The sequence below is a fragment of the Pelodiscus sinensis genome, chromosome 2, assembly GCF_049634645.1.
Source record: "Pelodiscus sinensis isolate JC-2024 chromosome 2, ASM4963464v1, whole genome shotgun sequence".
NCBI classification, from domain to species: Eukaryota; Metazoa; Chordata; order Testudines; family Trionychidae; genus Pelodiscus; species Pelodiscus sinensis.
Genome location: NC_134712.1, coordinates 115575353 through 115596007, shown reverse-complemented (window position 1 = coordinate 115596007; position 20655 = coordinate 115575353). Strand labels below are relative to the sequence as shown.

Genomic DNA, 20655 nt, shown 5'->3' with positions numbered 1-20655 from the left:
CCAGGAGTAGCTGACCTCTGCCAGAGTTCACTGGCAAGGGCGGCTTAACTGTTTAAACGATAAGCATATTGGTAAGCCTCATGCTTATCAGTTAACTGTTTGACATCCTTACTACATATTCCTCTCTATTCAGATACTCATAACAAAGAAAAATCAATTCTTTTAGACTCTGAAAGCAAGAAAAAAAATCACACATGTATGCAAAGCACAGAACCTAACACAAGGACCAATTACAAAGGTGACTCACTAAACAGAATGGTGAAGATCCAAACTTGCTGTGACAGAAGATTGCACTTACTACATGTAGGCATAATGGGTACATTAAAATACCTCTAACCTCATACTACTTGTCCAATAAAATGCAACTGTCCTAATTATGTCTATACTATAGAGAATAGAATTGGCTGTGATGCAATAGAGGCCAGTCTGCAAATGACAGAATATTGAAAATTAATGTATAGACCAGGTAGCCTCAAGAAATGGGAAATAGGATTCATACAATTACTGTTTCAACGCCGGTCTAGGTTAACAGCAATAAAAACGTACTAGTAACTGACAAACATTTGTTGGATTCTATAAAAAGAATGATATTTTCGATCCAGTTCCTAATGGACACATCTACCTCTCATGCACTGAACACTCACCATAATCGGCAACCATCATTGTGATACTCTAATATGACCTCCTGTATAACACAGCCCAGAGGACTTCCCTGAATTCATTCCTGTTTGAACTTGAACACATCTTCTAAGAAAACATACTGTCTTAATTTAAAAATCACCAATAACAGAAAATCCATCACAAATTGTGAGATAAATTATTCCAATGGTTATTTATCCTGACTGTTAAAATTTTGCATCTTATTTCTAGTTTGAATATGTCTAGCTTCAACTTCCAGACATTGGAACTTCATATACCTTTCTCAGATAGACCGAAAAGCCGTCTATCATCAAATTTCTGTTTCCCCTGCAAGTTCTTGTAAACAGTGATGAAATAACTCTTTAATCTTCTCTTTTGTTAAGCTAAGCTAATGCTTGAAGACAGACTAATAGTAACTACGCAGGTCCTGTTCCAAAGCAGAGTTTGGCAACATTTACTAACATTAAAGAACTCAAATGCCTTCTCTCAGCATTTATATTATACTCCTCACAGTTGGCTCTGAGTACCCCAATGAATGAATGTAATACAATGAATGTAATACAACAGTGGTCCCCAACCAGTAGATCGGGATCTACTGGTAGATCTTGGAGCCTCTGATAGATGATCCTGACTGGTTTGGCCAGGAAGCTATCAAGTGCTTACACTTCAGTTGTCCCTCTACCCACTGTCATGCTGTTCCTGTCCCCTTGCCTTGGGGCTGCCCCTCTGGAAGCCTCCTGCTTGCCGTGCAGGGTGTGTGTGTGGGGGGGGGATGGATGCTGATGTCAGGGTGTCCCTCTTCCCCCCGCTCCTATACCCTATCTCCACACAGAGGGAATGCAAATCTCTGTCACTCTTACACAGTGTGTGTGTCTCTGTCACTCTCACAAACATACACTGTCCTTCGCTCTCATCTCCTGACTCAGCACATATGTGGGGAGTTGCTGTTACTTCTTTTACTGCTTCCAAAGTGGGTTATTTTTGGTTTTTGCCTGGTCTGTGCATTGCATAATTTTCATTTCTCTCTTACACTTAAATGTAATTCTTTGAGCAGTGAGTTCTAAAATGCCTAAACTGTCATGGCTGAAGTAATTATCCCTGTGGTAATTTCTGCTCGGGGAAGTGTCTGGCATGTCCCTGCAGCCCCTGACAGAGGCAGAGCAGGGTGTCTCCACATGCAAGAAGTTTGTATTGCTGCTGCCATTGTTGTACCTGCTCTGGGACATATTCAAAACTCACAGAGATCAACGGGGCTCTGTGTAATAACTTTTTATCTCTCTTCAGCCTACAGCAATAGAAATAAAATTCAACTTCAAGCAGCTGTAAAAGTCAGCTTTAAGCAGCATGTGCTGACATCACAGAGACCTTGTAGACAGATTCTTGTTTTCAGGCGTTTCAGTGTGCATTCAGACAACATCTCTAATGGCTTGGGATTTCCGGGAAGCCATGGACTTTCTAGGTGTTCTACTTCAAAGAGAAAAGTTTCCTCAGGTCTGGTTACATGCTGGTCTTCACCTCCGGGTTTTGTCTGAAGTTCAGATATATCGATAACATCATTGGCTCAGTTCTATGCATGCAACCTGTGCATGTTGATGCTTGGTCTAGTCCAGTGGTTCCTAACCTTTTTGAGTATTTGGACCCCTTTTCAATCTATTAAAATTTCACCGACCCCTCTCCCCAGGGGAGAAAAAGAAAAGAAAAAGTTAAGTAAGGATCAGGCCGATCCTTACCTTTAAACTTTCTCCCAACCCCCTGCAATACCATCATGGACCACCAGGGGTCCACAGACCACACGTTGGGAACCACTGGGCTAGTCCAAACCTGTGTTACCTCCAGAACCTCATTGCCTCAGAGGAGCTGATGCTAAGGCATAGCAGACATCCGTTTCATTCCATGGAGTCCATCAGGGCACTGACAGATACTACCTTTTAGAGGAGGCTTTACAGCTCACTGGTTGTTTCTCATGCCCAGAGAGCAATGGGATTATTTGGAGCTACAGATTTGAAAAGTGACAGCCTGGAATCTGAGCATCTTCTATGCTAAGATTTTGTGTGACATACAGATCTATGAACAAGCATCTGTGACCATGCAAATTCAGCCTCTGCTCTGGAAGAATGCTCAAATGATACTGATCAGCTAACATGCCAGAGAGACATGCTCCTTGTCCACGCAAAAATTAAAATGATGCTGATAGAGGATAGTAGCCGATACGTCCCTATTTACTGAGAGCTCTCATAGCTAACAGTTCACTTTCTTTTCAACTCTTGTAGTCCCTTTTGTGTTTGACCCACCACAATCAGTTACATCGACATTTTTTTCTGACAAACCATTAGGCACATCTTTTCAAATTATTAATGCCTATACGCCTTGTTCAGATACCTGCCTGGTGATGGTGTTCAGCATTTGGATTGCTTCAACACCAATGTTGAAGCAAGGGCTTCATAAATAAATGAATTATAGATTCTATTTTTTTAAGAGATAGAGCTAGTTTACATTTAAATAGTTTTGCATACAAAGCAAAAGAACTAAGCAGACAATAGTGGCAGATTAGATACTCAATTTGTAATAGTTTTTTTTCCCCAATTTAAATCACGTCATGATTCACCCACATACATATAATATGGCCGCCGTACCCTTCCCTACGATAAGTAAAAACAAGACTTTAAAAAGCTGTGTTCAGCCTTCATTTTACCACAGAGAGATTAAAAGGCTTTATTTACTTTAAAACCATTCTGTCTGCAGATATTCCATTTTGAAAGCAAGCAATAGCTTCCTGAGCCTAATCTTTGTTAATTAGCCAACTATAAATAGCAAACTCACAAGAGGATCTGAACTTTTCCAGAGTATCTCAAAGCAAATCCCACTGAAAAAACATAAAGCATTTTTATATGAATACCAGTAAGGCAATTTTCTACTGATATGGCAAGCTATCGGGCAACAGAAGTTTCATATTTCCGTATAGTGCAGTAAACACAAGGAAGAGAGTGAGAAAATGTAAGTTAAGAAGGTATTTGTTCAAATACACAATCATTCTCTGGTCAAAAATAATTTTTAAAATGTCCTAATCTATATTAACACATCAGATTTTTTTAAATTAGATTGTTAGAATATACACCAAATATACTGTTCACGATTTATAATGGCTATTTTCTTTTTTATTCTTCATTCAAAATTGACAATGACATTAGACAGGTAAATTCTGGTTCTTCTGCCCTAGCAAAATGCTACCATGTTGCATTTTCAAATACAGGCAGTCCCCGGGTTACGTACAAGATAGGGACTGTAGGTTTGTTCTTAAATTGAATCTGTATGTAAGTCGGAACTGTCATCCAGATTCAGCCGCTGCTGAAACTGATCAGTTTCAACAGCGGCTGACTCTGGACACCAGTTCCACTTACATACAGATTCAACTTAAGAACCCCAGGCGTCCCCAAGTCAGCTGCTGCTGAAACTGATCAGCAGCTGATTCCAGGAAGCCCAGGGCAGAGCAACTCTGCCTCGGGCTTCCTGTAGTCAGCCGCTGGCCAGTTACAGCAGCGGCTGACTTGGGGACACCTGGGGCAGAGCAGCTCGGGTGATGCTGGGTTGGTCCAGTAGCGCGGCCGCTCCTCGGCGCTACTGGACCAACCCAGCAGCACCCCAGCTGCTCTGCCCCAGGTGTCCTGATTCAGCCACTGCTGAAACTGATCAGCAGCGGCTGAATCAGGACGCCTGGGGCAGAGCAGCTGGGGTGCTGCCGGGTTGGTCCAGTAGCGCCAAGGAGCGGTGCTGCGGGACCAACTGGCAGTGCCCCACCTGCTCTACCACAGGCCCCCGGCTTTGCTCCACGTCTCCCTGGTCTGCTGGGGGGGACACTAGCTGCTTCCAGATCAGCGCCGCGGTCCGGCCCGGGTCCTCCGCAGCTTTGCTCAGCGTCTCCCTGGTATGCTGGAGGGGGACGCAGCTAGTGCCCCCCCCCAGCAGACCAGGGAGACATGGAGCAAAGCCGGGGGCCTGTGGTAGAGCAGGTGGGGCGCTGCTGGTTGGTCCCGGCAGACCAGGGAGACGCTGAGCAAAGCACCGCGGGTCCGGCACAGGTCCTCCGCCGCTTTGCTCAGTGTCTCCCTGGTCTGCAGACCAGGGAGACGGGGAGCAAAGCGGCGGAGGACCCAGGGCCAGACCCGCGGCCGCTTCCAGATCAGCTGGAAGCGGCCGCGGGTCCAGCCCCGGGTCCTCCGCCGCTTTGCTCCCCGTCTCCCTGGTCTGCTGGCTCCCACAGCAGACCAGGGAGACGGGGAGCAGCTTTTCTCACTCCGGAGGAGGCGGGCGGCGGGACCAGGCGTCCCGCCGCTCCAGTCCTCTGGGGCGAGAAATCCCCATTCGTAACTGCGGATCCGACATAAGTCGGATCCGCGTAACTCGGGGACTGCCTGTACTACCGAAGAATTATCACATCAAATCAAAAAGCTATTATTGAAATTAAAAAAAAAAAAACACTTGGTAATGGCAGATTTTGTAAGAATTTTTGAGAGCTAACTTATGTGACAGTGATCCTTTAAGCATGATTCGCTAGAATGAACAACAAAATTTCTCAGGTCAATAAAAATAACTTGACATTCGTTTTTCAGAAAATGTGTTATTTCATATTTCTGATAATCAACTAACTAAATACAGCCATCACTTTATAGTATTATGCTTGCCACTTTAAAAGCAAATCAGAAAGCTCTTCCTATAGTTTTTAATTTAACTTTTGAAAATCAGTTGCAGCATTTTGTAAACTTAAAATAGGAAATGAAAAAAACCAACTTTGGCAAATGGTAAATTCAATCATCATATACTGATTTTTATGGGGTGACTACTACATCTATGCAACAGGAAAGTTTACGAAGGCTCTGATTTCACAATTATTCCATGCATTAAACTCAATGATTTCAGCAGAATTTCCATTGCCAGAGCAGCTACAAAACTGGATACTTAATGCTGCACCACTGAACAATGTCCCCTCTAATTTTTTTTCATCCATGTGTGGAACAAATTTTATTATGTGCACTGAGGCATGTACACATATTGCCGGCTGTGGGCACCCTGCTAATCACCTGGGCACCACTGAATCTGTCCTGGGTAGCCACCCAAGCACTCAGTTTACTGATAACACTGCCACTGAAGTCTATAGAAGCTTTGCCATTGACTTCAGTGGACAAGGGGAAAAGCCCAGAGTTCCTAAAACTGGAACAATCCTGCTAATCTTTAAAAAGCAAAATATAACTTATATAAGTACTAAACTGTAAACATTATTTTTCGTTGCTCCTGGAGCAAGACAACCTACAAAGTACCAATACACCATGTTCAGTGTATCTTAATGACAATCTGACAGGTAATCATACCTAAATTCAACTAATGAAGTACTGTAATTAAAAGGGTTTCTAAACCATCATTCAGTGTGCTCTTAGCTGCAAGAGAATATCAGATTGAGACCATGAATTAGAATATAATTAAAACAATTTAGCTGAAAAGCAAAAAGGAACTCTTGCAATCTTCTTTCTATTTAAAGAACTGCAGACATTTGTTTTCCACATGAGAGGAGCTTTACGCTGAGAATACTGTGACTGCACCTGGATTCTGCAGTGAATAGTTACCCTACCTTGACCAGAAAATCATGACACAAGACAGAAGCAAGCTTCTGTTTATTTTAGAGGGCAACGCCCCAGAGGAAACACATGCAGCAGAGACATAAAAGTGTAATGACATCTTCCTCAGTGAGTGTATCTGTACATCCCTCCAGTTAGCAGCCTTGACATTCAATGTTTTTAGAATGACCATACATTCAGCACACCTGAATAAGTCAAACACTAACTCTCACACTCATTCAACAAAGGGAACAGTTTTAGCTTTGATGATTCACAGCACTGAGCACAAAGACAATCTTAAAAATTCTAGTTTACCTTTAGCTGTCCTTTCCTCTAAGATTGCCACCCTTCCAGGATTGTCCTGGAGTCTCCTCGAATTAAAGATTAACATTTGATTCAAGATTACATCATGTAATGAAGCCTCCGGGAAGGCATCCAAACAAAACCGGCAACCAACTTTCTCCAGGTATGAAATATATATGTTATCAAAGCTTAAAAAACAAACAAAAAAATGTATTGAGTGGCTTGCCAGGACAAATGGCAATTATGCATGAGTGGCTGAATCCACTGCTCTTTTTACAGGAGGGGAATGGATTTAGAAGCAGAAGCCTTTTGATCAGTGAAGGCATTAGAAATGGAGTGGAGGAAAGCTATACAGACTCAGAAGGCAAACACTAGCAGTAGTGGCACCAGCAGCCATGTTCTATATTGCAAACATTCACAATATATAGATGGAAGTACAGATTGAACCTCTCAAGTCTGGCATCCTCAGGACTTGACTAGTGCTAAATCAGAGAATTTGCCCACCAAAATTGTGGTGACTGGGTCTCTATTTTTATTTTCACAGAGGTGAATAAATGAAATGTTTGCAATGCTGCTTAATAATGTATGGTTGTACTGATACATCCTATGTAAGCTTATGTCTAGCCAAGGCGTTATCAGCTCTCTTCATAACAAAGTATTAGTGTTGTTACACAATTTTACTGTATTGGCACAAGGAAATAAGCAGATAAAGCATAAAAACCATGCTAATGCTTAGCAGCATTACCAACACTTCCACTGCTTGCTAGGAACGTAGAAGACATTTGGGGTGAATTAGAGCTAAATCACAGCACAGAACACTGAGAGCCAGAACGGGTGGTTGTAAACAAACTTTATGGGATCACAGGAAACTAGCCACACGCATGATAATCCGGACCACTGAAATCATGTCAGACCATGGATGTTGCTGGAGCAGAGAGGTTCAATCTGTACAAGGGGGGAGGGGAAGGGTGGATAAATTTGCAGAGAGGGCAAATATCTGCCCAAGTAGAATGAATGAGTGGCTTTTTGGGTGTAGAAGCACATGTGTATTCCTTCCAGGCTACTAGGCAATGGTATATGTTTTTCAAGCCTGGATAATTACATTTTAGATAGAAAAGGATTGGAAACCTCTTGCATAAATAATTTGCTGTGTACTCTTAACATCGGGTAGGTTATTATGATGAAAGGATTTTTAAATGGGGTTTAAACATCCTAGAAATCAACACAGAAGTGGAGTTACTTCTGTTACTGGACTAAGAACTTGCACTCTCACCAACAGTAGTTGGACCAATACAAAAATATTACCTCCCCCACCTTGTCTCTCTAATAAAACAGAATGTCAAGCAATAAAATAGTGTAACTGAATCCTCCTTTGAGATATGGACTTCCTGTTGTAACAATACCAGTGATGAAAATTGTGGCTGACTCACATTATGACTGCCAAATGTTTCCAAGAGAAAATATGGAAATTTGTCTCAAACAATTGCAACAAGAATCAAATTAAGTGAAGGTTGACAGCTCTAGTTAACCTGAACATGAAATAATGACCTATGGTGGATTTCCCCATCCCCCTTACCTCAAGCATAGGCCTAGCACTGTCATGGATTGACAGAATGTGTGTAACATTATTCTTGCTCAGTTGCTCTGCATCTCTAGCATCTGTGGTAGGGGGAAAAAAAGATTATTTTTTTAAGTTTCTCTTAAAAAGCTGCTCTTCATTCTCTCACACATGTTGAAAATCATTATCATCTGTGAATTTCTTCTAAAAACAACACATTCAAAAAGAGAGGAAGGGGAAAAGTTAACTCCAAAGCAAATCATATGCTATATAAGAACAGACTTAAGAAAACATCCCTGATTTATTAAGTGTTTCACATATTTTGCATCTGAAAATTGAGTGTGTGTGTCATACATATACCTCACATGTGTGCAGAAAATAGACATGCAATAAATGCAATTTATGGCAGGACTCTGAAACTGATCATACACCTTTGATTGTGTCACCTATTCTCTGTCCACTAATACCGCATTTGGATTTAGTCTTTCAATTTATACCCTGTAGCACTAACTATCTTCAAAATTGCCATTGTTGTTTAATGTCAATTATATTACTTGTATACAGCATGTCAAAAATGGGGTATGATTTGTTTGAGATGACCGACAAAACTGTAGCAAAGGGATGGGGGAAAAGGTTAGGATTTGTGTTTTATTTTCCAATCTCTCTCCTGCAAAAAAAGTTTTGTAAAAATTCACAAGATTTCCATTAGCTCTACAAGAAGCAGAATAACATGGGAGGAAGGAAAATGTACACAATTTAATCAATTTTTGAAGTCTGAGATTTCTTATTACTTCAACCAGCTCCACTCATGAGCAAAACTAGCCATCCCAACAAAATCTTTACAGAATAGGCCTCATCATGTATTCTCTATGCATTATACACAAACACACACAGTGTATACTAAAAGAATAATATAATCTTGTCCCAAGATGTTTAAAACAAGATTAAAAGTTTAATAGTCATCAGTGAGGAGTGAATCTGTGTTTAAAAAAAAAAAAAAAGGACAGACCATTGCCACTTCAGCTACTAGAGTACTGTTAGCTACTAGTAATACTGGGTTCTTATTCTGTGTGAACTAACCACTACAGAGGGGCATAGAATCTGTTTCCAGGGTGTAACATACCATCCCTGCTGTAGTCATTTTAAATTTGGCCACTGGTTATAAAGAGATTTAATAAGTTCCAACATGGAAAAGGTACCAAAACACATTTAAATCAAGTTACATAAGAAATGTAAAAAAAACAACACTGTACCAAGTACAGGCAGTCCCCGACTTACGCAGATCCGACTTATGTCGGATCCGCACTTACGAACGGGGCTTTTCTCGCCCCGGAGCTCGCGGGCGGCGGGACCGCCCAGAGCGCAGCGGTCCCGCCACCGCATCCTCCGGGGCGAGAAAAGCTGCTCCGGGTCTCCCTGGTGTGCTGGGGGGGACTCCCCAGCACAGCAGGGAGACCCGAGCAAAGCTGCACAGGGAGACCCGAGCAAAGCCTGTGCTGGGAGACAGGAGCAAAGCCGCAGAGACGGCGGGACCTCTGCACCTCCGCAGCTTTGCTCGGGTCTCCCTGGTCTGCTGGGGGAGGGAGGCAGCTAGTGCGCTCCCCTCCCCCAGCAGACCAGGCTTTTGTTGCCGGACGCCTGGGGTAGAGCAGCTGGGGTGCTGCCGGGTTGGTCCTGCGGGGACCTACCCGGCAGTGCCCCAGCTGTTGTCCCAGGAGTCCAGATTCAGCCGCTGTTGAAACTGATCAGTGGCTGATTCCAGGAAGCCGAGGCCCAGCAACTCTGCCTAGGGCTTCCTGTAGTCAGCCGCTGATCAGTTTCAGCAGTGGCTGAATCTGGAGCCAGTTCCGACTTGCATACAAATTCAACTTAAGAACAAACCTATAGTCCCCATCTTGTACGTAACCCGGGGTCTGCCTGTAAATCTGATTGTAAAGCATTTTGTTAAGTAAATTTGAGGAAGACATTTTCCCAAAGTGAATTTTAATCTTAGACTCTGAATTCTAGGCACATGAGTATTCAGAATTAAAGTCAGGTGCTCAGATTTAGGATGCAGGCAAAGACCTGAAAATTTTATTTTAAAGATCTGAGATTTGACTATTTCTATATGAATGGAGTTAAAATAAAGATCCCTGGAGACTGAAATGTTATGTAGCTGCAGTGTAATTTCCCTCCATTGGCCCACCACAAGATCAGGAGGGAGGACCCCCTGGGGTCAAAGTTCAGTCTGTGTTAATCTTGAATGAAAAAGCCTACCATATATGTCGATTACGATAGTGTTCTTTGTGATGTGGACACCTGTCTTAAAACTAGCCTATACAATCAGTTTGTGTTAGCATGGTTATACAGATTTAAAAAAGCACAGACCACAAAGGTTTCAAATCGGCTCTTCCTCAGTACAAAAATAACAACAATATCACCTGTACACTCTTTATGTACGTGCAAAAGATCAATCTGCATTTCTTAATGCAAGTCATTACTCTCTATTATGAAGTTTCAATACCCTTTTTAAGTCAGAAAGCAGAAGGTGGCATTTAATCATATGGTCCAATAAAAAAATGCTGAGTATCTGAGCACAAGAGAAGAAAGTTAACAAGGTTGTACCTGATTATGAAAAATACTAATGAAATATTAAGACCTTAACAGCTCGAAAAACCAGAGGAAAATCAAAACTGTCTAGAATCACCTACTCTGAAGGTCCAACACGTACAATTACAGTGTATGTGTTTATTCATTTGGATTCCTGTGCTACCATTTCAGGCAGAATCCACCATGAATTACCTTAAAAACTTTATATTCTCTTCATAACAAAAAGTGAGCATTTCCAAAGATAACTATGAGATTTACTGTCGTAAACACTGTAACTTGCTTGACATTCAGAGGAACAGCGTTGTTAATAATATTAAGTGCATCCTTGATTATTCTGAGGTCTCGGAGACCACCTGTAAAGTCAAGGCTTTGGAAAGCTACAGAGCTGGGCTTTAATGTCATTATTGTGTGCCCTCCAAATATAGAGTAGCATACTTCAGGGCCATCTAGCTGGAACAGTCAATATTACTTTTATGAAGATAGCACTTCCTAGTGGCTAGGACACTGGCTTGGGAAACAGGAGATGTGATTTGGCCACTGATCTAAATGTAGCCTCGATCAAGTCACTTCATCACTACGTGTCTTTGTTTCTCCCCATAGTCGTTAGCTGCCTTGTCAATTTAGTAAACTTTTCAACACAGAAATTGGATGTTATTATGCATTTGTACAATGCCTCTCATAGCTGAGCTCTAATCACAATCAATGGTAGAGTAAATATATTATAATTTAAGAGAATGCTAATGACTCAGGAGAAATGGTGCTCCAGGTTCCCAAAGCCCTTGCAAGTGAAGCAGCCTTTAACACACGTTGACTGGCTAATGGTGTCATTCAGAAGACACCCTTGCAACGTTTTAGTGCTTCAGTCAAGTCAATAAAATCAATGCTGTATAGTGAGACACTGTTTTTGAATGTTCATAGGAGAATCACACAAAGATCCTGAATCTGCATACCAATATCAACGAAGTGGGTGAGGTAGTATCTTTTCCAGCATCCACCTCATCTCTCAAATGCTCTGGAACCAATACAGCTACAGCACTACAAACACTGCCTAGATAAACAGCCGTTCACAGTACACAATTCAAAAAGAACACAAAATATACAGAGGAGGAAAAAACACAGTCCCTGGTTTGAAAGTTATTGAAGTCTCTAAACCCAGGGAATAGATAACTTAGAGAGGGGGAATTCCCTGGCTTCTCCCCACTGAAAATCTCTGCTAGAAGTGACAAGATTTAGAAGTTGTCCTCAGTAGCTATACATATTAACTATCTTGTTGCTCACAATATTTCTGTGTAGCAGAGATGTATGTTCAATTTCGTATCTAAAACTGTTACATTAAGGAACCAAAAAACAAGAACATTCAATGCTAAAACTGTAATTCTGACTAACTCTTTAGCATATCACTATAGTATTGCACCATGCAAACCAGGCTGATGTTTCAAAGTCACAGTGTAAGAGGCCCTATCTCAGAAATCAGAACTGAGAGAAATCTATTAAAGTCACAGCTAGCTTATCCCTGTAGTTGATGGGGGAGGAACCGGCCGCAGCCAGCCCCGCAGCTTAATGGAGACAACTGGCTGGCTGCGGGACCAGGCTCCAATGTAGATAGCAACACCATCCCTGGGGGTGGAGTGTGAGCGACCTGTCTGCCTCCCCACCCTTCTGTGCCCTGATTTGCCTAGCTCTCAACCCAGGAACCCCATCCCCGATCCCTGCGCGCACGCGCACACGCACACAGCGCCCTGATTTCCCTTCCCCGGTCCCTGGCTCTGGGGATTGACTTGTGCCAGATCTGCTGTACCCTGACTGGGCAGGCAGCAGGCACCCCATCAGCTTCTCCTAGCCTGGCTCTGCAGGGAGCAAGTGTATCCAGGAGGATGGGGGACAGAACAAGTGATGGGGGAGGGGACAGGCCAGAGCCTTGGGGTAAGGGACAAGGCATGGGTGTTCAGTTTTCAGGGATTAGGAAGTTGGAATCCCTAGTTTTCAGAGGCACTGAACACCCACAGCTCTCAGTTAGGAATGCTTCCCACCTCATCTCACTCCCCATGGTTCTGCAGGAGATCCATCGTTTCAACCATACTGTCCAATGATGTCATAGAACAAATTGAGTACCTAGGTAAAAAAACTTCCACCCTTCCAGCTCTCAAAGCTTGAAATTCCTGTACATAAACATGTTCAAACTTCTAAGTAGTTCCATTGTAAAGGAGTGACGAGGATCTAATTAGTTGGCTAAAGACAGTGCTCTTGAACTAGAGCCCTGCAAGACTAGGATACTGCAAGACCTGCACCCATAATAGTGGAACTGTGATTAATTGGGGGGATATAATATTCTTTTCTGGACATTCCAGGCATTCAGTTAACTAAAGTCTTCTCAGTAGTTAACTCTTGAGAGCTAGCCCTAATTGTCTTGCCTGTAAGGGTTAAAATCATAAACAGTGGATTCTAGAAAGTCCCCAGGAATGCTAGGGAAGCAGGAAGTGAGTTGGCAGGATGCCAGGAGAGCCAATAGAAACAGGGTGTGGACTTTTGAATTGAAATTAGTGGCCTTTCCTGCTCCTTCTGCTACGTAAACAGAGCAGAGCTAGAAGGACATGAATTAAGCCAAGAAGCCAGGCCTGGAGTACCCAGTGACATCCATGCGTAGGGAACCATTAAATCTTGAACCAACATAACATCCACCAATGTCCAGGCTGCCTGTCCCAGACACTGTTCGCAGACCAGCAATGCCACCCTGGGTGGATGCTGCCTCCCAAGGTCCTGCCCACTCATCTCTGTTCTCAGCCTTTCAGGTGGTCTGTCCTCTGGCCCAGGGGCTACTTTGGCTGAGGTAAGGCCAAGGGCGCAGCCCACTCGCATGAGGAACAGAGGCAGGCTCCCATGCTCCGGGGCACCATAACTTGCTCCAGGGTCGGTTCTTTGCCCTACTGTTGTTCTTGGCACTCACAGGCTGCTGGGCCTGCAGGCTCAGGAGAAGCGCCAGGTACAAGGCAAGGCCCCCCACATCCCTGGCTGCCTGCCGCCCCATCCGCCACTGTGCCCCGAGTGGCTGTGTCCTGGGCCCAGCATCGAGCGGCCCTGATGAGACCTAAGCCCAGACTGGCTCCCTCTCGCCCCGCCACACACGGGGCTGCAGCAGCAAGTGGCACTTCTGCAAGGCGGGAGAGGAGGCACTGGCAGCACTGACCCAGATCCCCTTTGCCTAGTGCTGTAGTCGCTCACTTTCCCTTCTCTCTTGCATGGTTGGAGCACCAGCGCTGGCTTCCTGCTGTGGGAAGCAGGAATGTCTGGAGAGAGCACCCCGAGCCTTGATGTGCGAGGAAGAAGTGCTCCCCCTCCCAAGTGGAGGGAACAGCAGCATGCTGTGTGGAGTCTGTCCCTGCACTCCCATCGGCCAGATTCCAGCTAACGGGAGCAGCGGGAGGCTAAGCCTAGACCTAGCATGCCCCCCACCCCCTCATGCCCAGACCCTGTACCCCCAGCCCCCTCCTTCGCCCCCTGCTGAGATCCCATACCCAGCCTGCTCCTGCCCCCTCCCCCCTTGCCAGGCACCTTGACCCCAGCTCGCTCCTGCCCCCTCCCTCCTGGCCGGAGACCTCCCCCCACCTTACTCCTACCACGAACCCCAACCCCCTCACTCATCCTCTGCCAAGACCCCATACCCCCAGCCCACTCCTGCTCCCTCCCCCAGACAGACACCCTGATCCCAGCTTGCTCCTGCACCCTCCCCTGCTCTTGCACCCTCCCCCCAGCCTGTTCCTGCACCCTGTCTCCCACCCAGACCTCACCCCCTCACTCCCTTCTGCAGCCCACTTCCTGCCCAGATCCTGAACCCCCATCCCTATTCCGCTCACTGGCAGCCCTGTCCCACACACTGAACACCCCATTTATGGCCCCACCCTAGAGCCTAGGGGGGCCCACAAAATCCACTAACCCTGGAACCCCAGAAAAGTTAATCTAGCCTGAGGCCTTGAACCTGAGTTCCCGCTCTCCCATGGGGGTGGAGCACCAGGGCAGTGAGGTATTTCAGGTGGGAGGGGGGTCACATCAGTGAGGGATGGGGTTTTTTATTTTGCCTTCTCACTTGTGTGATCCCCAACTGATTTTTCTATGGGTCAGTGGTCCCTGACCCCAAAAGGCTCCCCAGCCCTGCCATAAATAAAGACAATGTTGAAACCTTTTTGTGTTACACATAATATTTTACTTTATTTAAAATGAAGCCTGGCCAACAAGGCCCCGATCAGGGCCAAGCTCCCATCTGGGTGCAGCCTCCTGTCCCGGTCCCTGATCTTGGGCAGGCCCTGCAGTCCAGCCACCATCTGGTCACAGAAAGGGCTGGTGGTGGCCCCTCTTCTGCTGTGGCACTGGGTGGAGGGGAGGCAGCAGACAGAAGGGGGTTGGTGAGCACAGCAAGCAGGTGACCTTGGGGAGTTTTAACACAGCCTCTAGGGGTGAGGTATTTTAAAGTCTCTAATGTGGCCTCCACTTTCTGCACTCAAAGTGCCAGAATGGAGAACAGCCTTGAGAGGGAGCAAGTAAAAGGTACTACTGGTAGGTAGGATTAAATGGGGGAGGGAGAGAGGGACAGGACAGTCTGTGGTATTTTATGGGAAAACAATAAATCTCATGTTTGTCATAAACAAATTCAACAATGTAAAGAAAGTTATTTTTTTAAAAAAAATAAAGATTGTAATACTTAAATTTAAGCAAGGGATAGAGAGATGTGATGTCTATTACAATAGGCATTAAGGTTTTAGCAAGATTTGTTTTACTCTTTTAGTGATAAAAATTCTGTCAATTTCAATATATTATATTGGTTGAGTTTTTTTAAGTGGTATGGGGAATCCACCTGTCTCATGGGGTTTCAGGGATTTTTGTGAGTGGGAGACAGATAAAAATGGAAGAAACAATGCAGGAGTAGGTAGGAGTGGGAACTGCAAAGCAGCACAAGAGTGGGATTTTAAAATAGCCCCACACATGGCTCTACCACAGTGGTCTCCAACCTTTTTAACCACAAGATCACTTCTTCAATTTAAGTGCAATGTAAGATCTATCTCAAATCCAAATAGCCTTGTCCTACTTCCTTCCCACCCCTTCTTTGAGGCTCTGCCTCTGCTCCACCCCTTCCTGAGGCCTCACCTTGCTCACTCCATCCCCCTCTCTCCCCATCATAACTCAGTTTCACCAGGCTGAGGTAGGGGATTGGGGTGTAGGCACTGGTCTTGGGCCAAGGAATTTGGAGCGTGGGAGAGGCTCCGGGCTTAGCCCAGGGTGGGGGTTTGGGGTCCAGGAGGGGTTTCAGGGTGCAAGCGCTAGGAAGGAGTTTGTGTGCAGGGGGATTCACATCTGGGGCAAGAGGTTGGGTTCAGGAGGAGGTGCAGGGCTGAGACAGGGGTTCAGGAAGCAGGCTCTGGCTGGGCACCGTTTAACTGAAATGGCTGCAGGATGATGGAACAGTGGGGTTCAGGCAGGTTTACTCCTGCCCTGGCCCTGCACCACTCCTGAAAGCAGCTGGCATGTACAGCAATGGCTCCATGGCGCCATGAGCTGCCCCTCATCTACAGGCACTAAGCCCACAGCTTCTACTGGTCACGGTTCCCCAATACTGATCAATGGGAGCTGCAGGAGTGGTGTCTGCAGGCAAGGACAGCATGTGGAGTCCCCCTGCTCTGCCTCTCTCAGGGGCTGCAGGGACATGCCAGCCACTTCCAGGAGCAGCAATTACCACGGGAATAAGGACTCCAGCCACGACAGGTTTGGCATTTTAGAATTCACTGCTCAAAGAATTAAATGTAAGCGTAAGAGAGAAATGAAAACTATGAAATGCACAGACCAGTCAAAAACCAAAAATAACACTTTGCAAGTAGTACAAGAAGTAATAACAACTGCTTCATATTTGTTGGGTTGGGAGATGAGAGGGAAGAACAGTGTGTGTTTGCGAGAATGACAGAGACACACACAGTGTGTGAGAGTGCCAGAGGTTTGCATTGCCAAGCTCCCTCCATCCCCTTCTCTCTGTGTAGAGATAGAGTACAAGAGTGGGAGAAAGAGGGACACCCTGACATCAGCACTCCCCCCACATCTCTCTCCCACACTGTGCAGAAGGCTCCCAGGGGGGCAGCTCCAAGTCAGAGGGCAGGAGCAGCATGACAGGGAGTACAGGGGCAACTGAAGAGTAGGCACTTGATAGCTTCCCGGCTAAACCAGTCAGGATCACCTGTCAGAGGCTCCAAGATCTACCAGTAGATCTCGATCTACTGTTTGGTCACCACTGCTCTACCCTGAACCTTCTACCCTCTTTAGATTAATCCATATTTGACACAAACTAGATTTACAGGCAGATTCAGCTAATCTGTGAATTCCAGGTGGGCAACATGGAAAGACACTAACCCACTCTTCTTTCCTGAAGACTGAACCCCCTAATGGACCCTCAGAATGGGAACTTTTCCTGAAAGAACTTCAAACAAGCTTGTTCAGAGGAATTAAATGGTTCAGTGAACACAGCAGAATTATTTGGTGTGCACTGTGTCTTATGTTGAGTAACAGGAAGAGTGGAAACTTCAGCTAGGCTCTCTACTTCATCCATGGTGCCACTGGACTCTTTGCAGGGGGAATTAAGCCTCACACTGTGGCTTTCCCCTCAGAATTGAAAAGCCCCAAATATTCCATTGGAAAAACTCAAATCTTCCAACCAGGCTTGCAAGCAGAAAGGACATTACTTTGTCTTCAAGCTTGAAGAACTGTGCTGCCTTCAACTCTTACTACAGTTCAGTGAGCCCTGGTTTTGGGAACTAATTGTACTTGAAAGACGCAGTGTGCACTCCCTAGAGTAGATGAAAAATATTTCCCTACTGCTGCATGGGAAAAAAAGAGGCAAAAAGCCCTGTACTGCCCTACTAGGCTATTCGAAAAACAAGACATTTCTCCTGATGGGAATACAAAGAACTGTCAGTTTCCCCACAGCAGACACCAGCTTTCTAGTGGGGGGAAAAAGGTATGTAGGGAAACATCAGTCCCTCAGCCATTGACTGAGAGTTTTGAACTTTAAGAAGCTCTTGCCAAGGGAGGTTACACTATTTGAAGAAGGCTTCTTCCCACCTTCAGCCCCTCAACCCCCACCTTTTTTACCAAGCTACCAATACCATGGCATTTACTCGGGGCAATATTTTGCTCCTGAATAAAAGAACACCCAGAAGAGATAATCAATCTGTAAGACTAATTTTCTTCTGGATTTTAAAGGTGAACTTTTCCTTTTCCTTTGTAAGGAAGGTCGTTCTTCTGCTTGAACTGCTCCGCTCTGTGGATGTACATGCTCCTAAACGCTTTGTAGCTTAGGAATGCAATTCAATTTTAACTTTCAGCTAAAGTCCCAATTCAAGAAAACACTTGTAAGCACTTCAGTGATTTCCTGAATCAGTACCATACAAAACTTACCATTCCAAAGGATTCCAAGATGCTATAAAATAGGGGTAGGGTCTCTCTTTTGGGTTGGGGGACGCTGACATAGAAAAATCAGTTGGGAGGGCACATAAAAGCGAGAAGCAAAAAAACCCCTACACACATTTCCCTTGCACACCAGAGCTTAGGGAGGCCCGGGCTAGTAGATTTTGTGGGCCCCCTATGCTCCGGCATGAGGCCAAAAATGAGGAGTTCAGTGTGTGGGAGGGAGCTGCCAGGAACCAGGCTTGGGGTATAGGGTAGGAGCGGGAGGGAAGGAGAGAGCAAGAGTGGGTTGGGGGTTAGTGGATCTCGGAGAGCGATAGGGTGTAGGAACGGATTACCCACACCCTCTGTTTACCCACACATGAAATCAGTCTAAAGCTGTTTCTCAGACAGACAATTGGAGGCTTAACTACAAAGTATGATTGTTATTCTGGTAAAAACCCCCTTGGTCGGAGTATCCATTGTCCCTTCCAAATAATGGAACTTCCAGAAGCACAGTACCCTAACATCCTGCCGGAGTACTGCACTGCTTCTGATTGAGAAGGCAGGGAACCACCTGCTTGAATCACACATATCACTTCCCATACCATCACAGTTTCCAGAGCTTTCTCGTGCAATTACTTGCATAGCACAGCACTGCTCAGCTTGTGAAAGGTGATAAAAATCACAGTTCAAGGTGTTATCTGTTGTATCACATTTATACTTAAAAAAAAAAAATCACTTGCAAAATCCAAGCTGTCTCAGCATAAAACTAAAGATTTTCAAACATGACTAGTAATTTTGAATGCCCAGTTTGGGACAAAGGACTTGATTGTCAGAAAGCACCGAGCACCAACTCTCTGAATATAGGTCTCTCTCAAGTCCTACATCTCAATCACAATTCACTTTTCAAAGTGCTGTCCTCTTGTTTGTACACCACATGTGAAGTAGATCAGAAAACTTGCAGAAGAACTCAGTAATCAAATTCCTCTGGGAATTTTTATAGTGGCAAGCTTATATTTGCATAGTTTCAACAGCACTGTATTGCTTTGCAACATCAGCAGTCTGTCAGTGTGGTTATTAGGATTATTAGACTCGAATTTATTTTTTTTAGAAATTCAAAGATTAACAACTTAAATAAATGAAGTGTTGCTATATCCCAGGTGGTACAGGACACTAGAGACAAAGTAGATGGGGTAATATCTTAGACCAACTTCTGGTAGTGAAAGAGATACGTTTTTGAGCTTACACAGAGCTTTTCTTCACATCTGGCAAAGGTATGGTGTCCAAAGAACTCTGTGTGGCTTGAAAGCTTGTCTCTTTAATTAATAAAATGCTTTAACAACAACTGTCTCTGCTCCAGAGATGTAACTACCTCAGAGATCAATTACCTACTGACATGATGTCACAATGATAGAGAATATTAAATATTATGTAAGCAAAAGACCACTTTTTAAAAAAAAACTTATTACTAACAAAAACAGCGACATACACATTGGCACTGATGTTCCCCCACCCCCAATATGAAACAATTGCAGCACTTCAGATTCATTTATTTGTAACTGGATCCCAATACTACTCACTCCTCCCCTCCCCGCCAATCAACCCCACATTTTTATCATGCTAAGTTATTTGGCATGCCATTTATAGGCCATTTGCAAGGCACATCAATGACTGGCTATAGCAAGACAAGCCAGAAGGGCTCTAAAATCTAATCTGAGCTGAGTTGCTGACTCACTCTGTAACCTTGGCCTACTCTCCATCTTGCCTTGCCTCACTCACTCAGTGGGTGAAAACAGTACCACACTGAGAAACAGATGCTGGGTCTGAGTTTCACTCTCTTGGGAGTGCTATTAAAAGTTTTGCCACCACCACGGCTGGCATGACGACAAGGCCAGTTTCACAGAATCACGCACCATGCGCTGTGGGCAACTCCAGCACCCTTCCCCCACAGCATTTTGAAAAACTGAAGCAGTTTGACAGCAACTGCGAGACACCATCTAGACGACTCCCACTTTGTTTCATCAAGCAATGAGGCCAAGATCAGCTCTGTCCCAACTCAAAAGATGTATTGACTCTGGGTTTCTCCCTCCTCATTCTCCCCACCCCAGACATTCCAATTTCTGTTATCTTCTTTGTTTCCAGTTCCTGTATCCCCTCACAAACTTGTCATTGTTTGCACTCTCCTTTCCTTCCCCTCCGCCCATCCCTCATACAGCTGACACCACCAACTTCCCTTCACTCCTCCCTCATGTTTTCTACCTGGCACGGGAATACCCCTCTAATTCATCCTGCACTTCCAGACTCATTCTGAAGATACTCTATACACAGAAAGGGGGGGGGAAACAAATATATGGGGATGGGTCTGCAGGAAGTGGACCCTGCAAGCTCAGCTCCCCAGCAGCAAAGGGTGGCACAATCAGATACAGACAAGATAGCCCGTGCCAGTATACTGCTGCAGGTTTCTGCTACCAGATACTTCACAGGAGGAAGTGGGAGGGGGGAAAATGTTGGTGCTGCATCACCTAAATATGAGGAATA

At 44.8% G+C, this 20655-nt stretch overlaps 1 protein-coding gene across 5 annotated transcripts in view; it reads right to left on the bottom strand.

Annotated features, from left to right (window-relative positions):
• DUSP22 (dual specificity phosphatase 22) overlaps nt 1-20655 on the bottom strand; it is a 78668-nt gene that overhangs the window by 31493 nt on the left and 26520 nt on the right. For 4 of the 5 annotated variants that reach the window (XM_075921338.1, XM_075921339.1, XM_075921340.1 and 1 more), the window contains one exon: nt 8125-8207. The exons of the other annotated variant lie outside the window; for it this stretch is intronic. In XM_075921338.1, coding sequence (XP_075777453.1) covers nt 8125-8207 — 83 coding nt within the window. The remainder of the gene's footprint in view (nt 1-8124; nt 8208-20655) is intronic. 5 annotated transcript variants of the gene reach the window in all.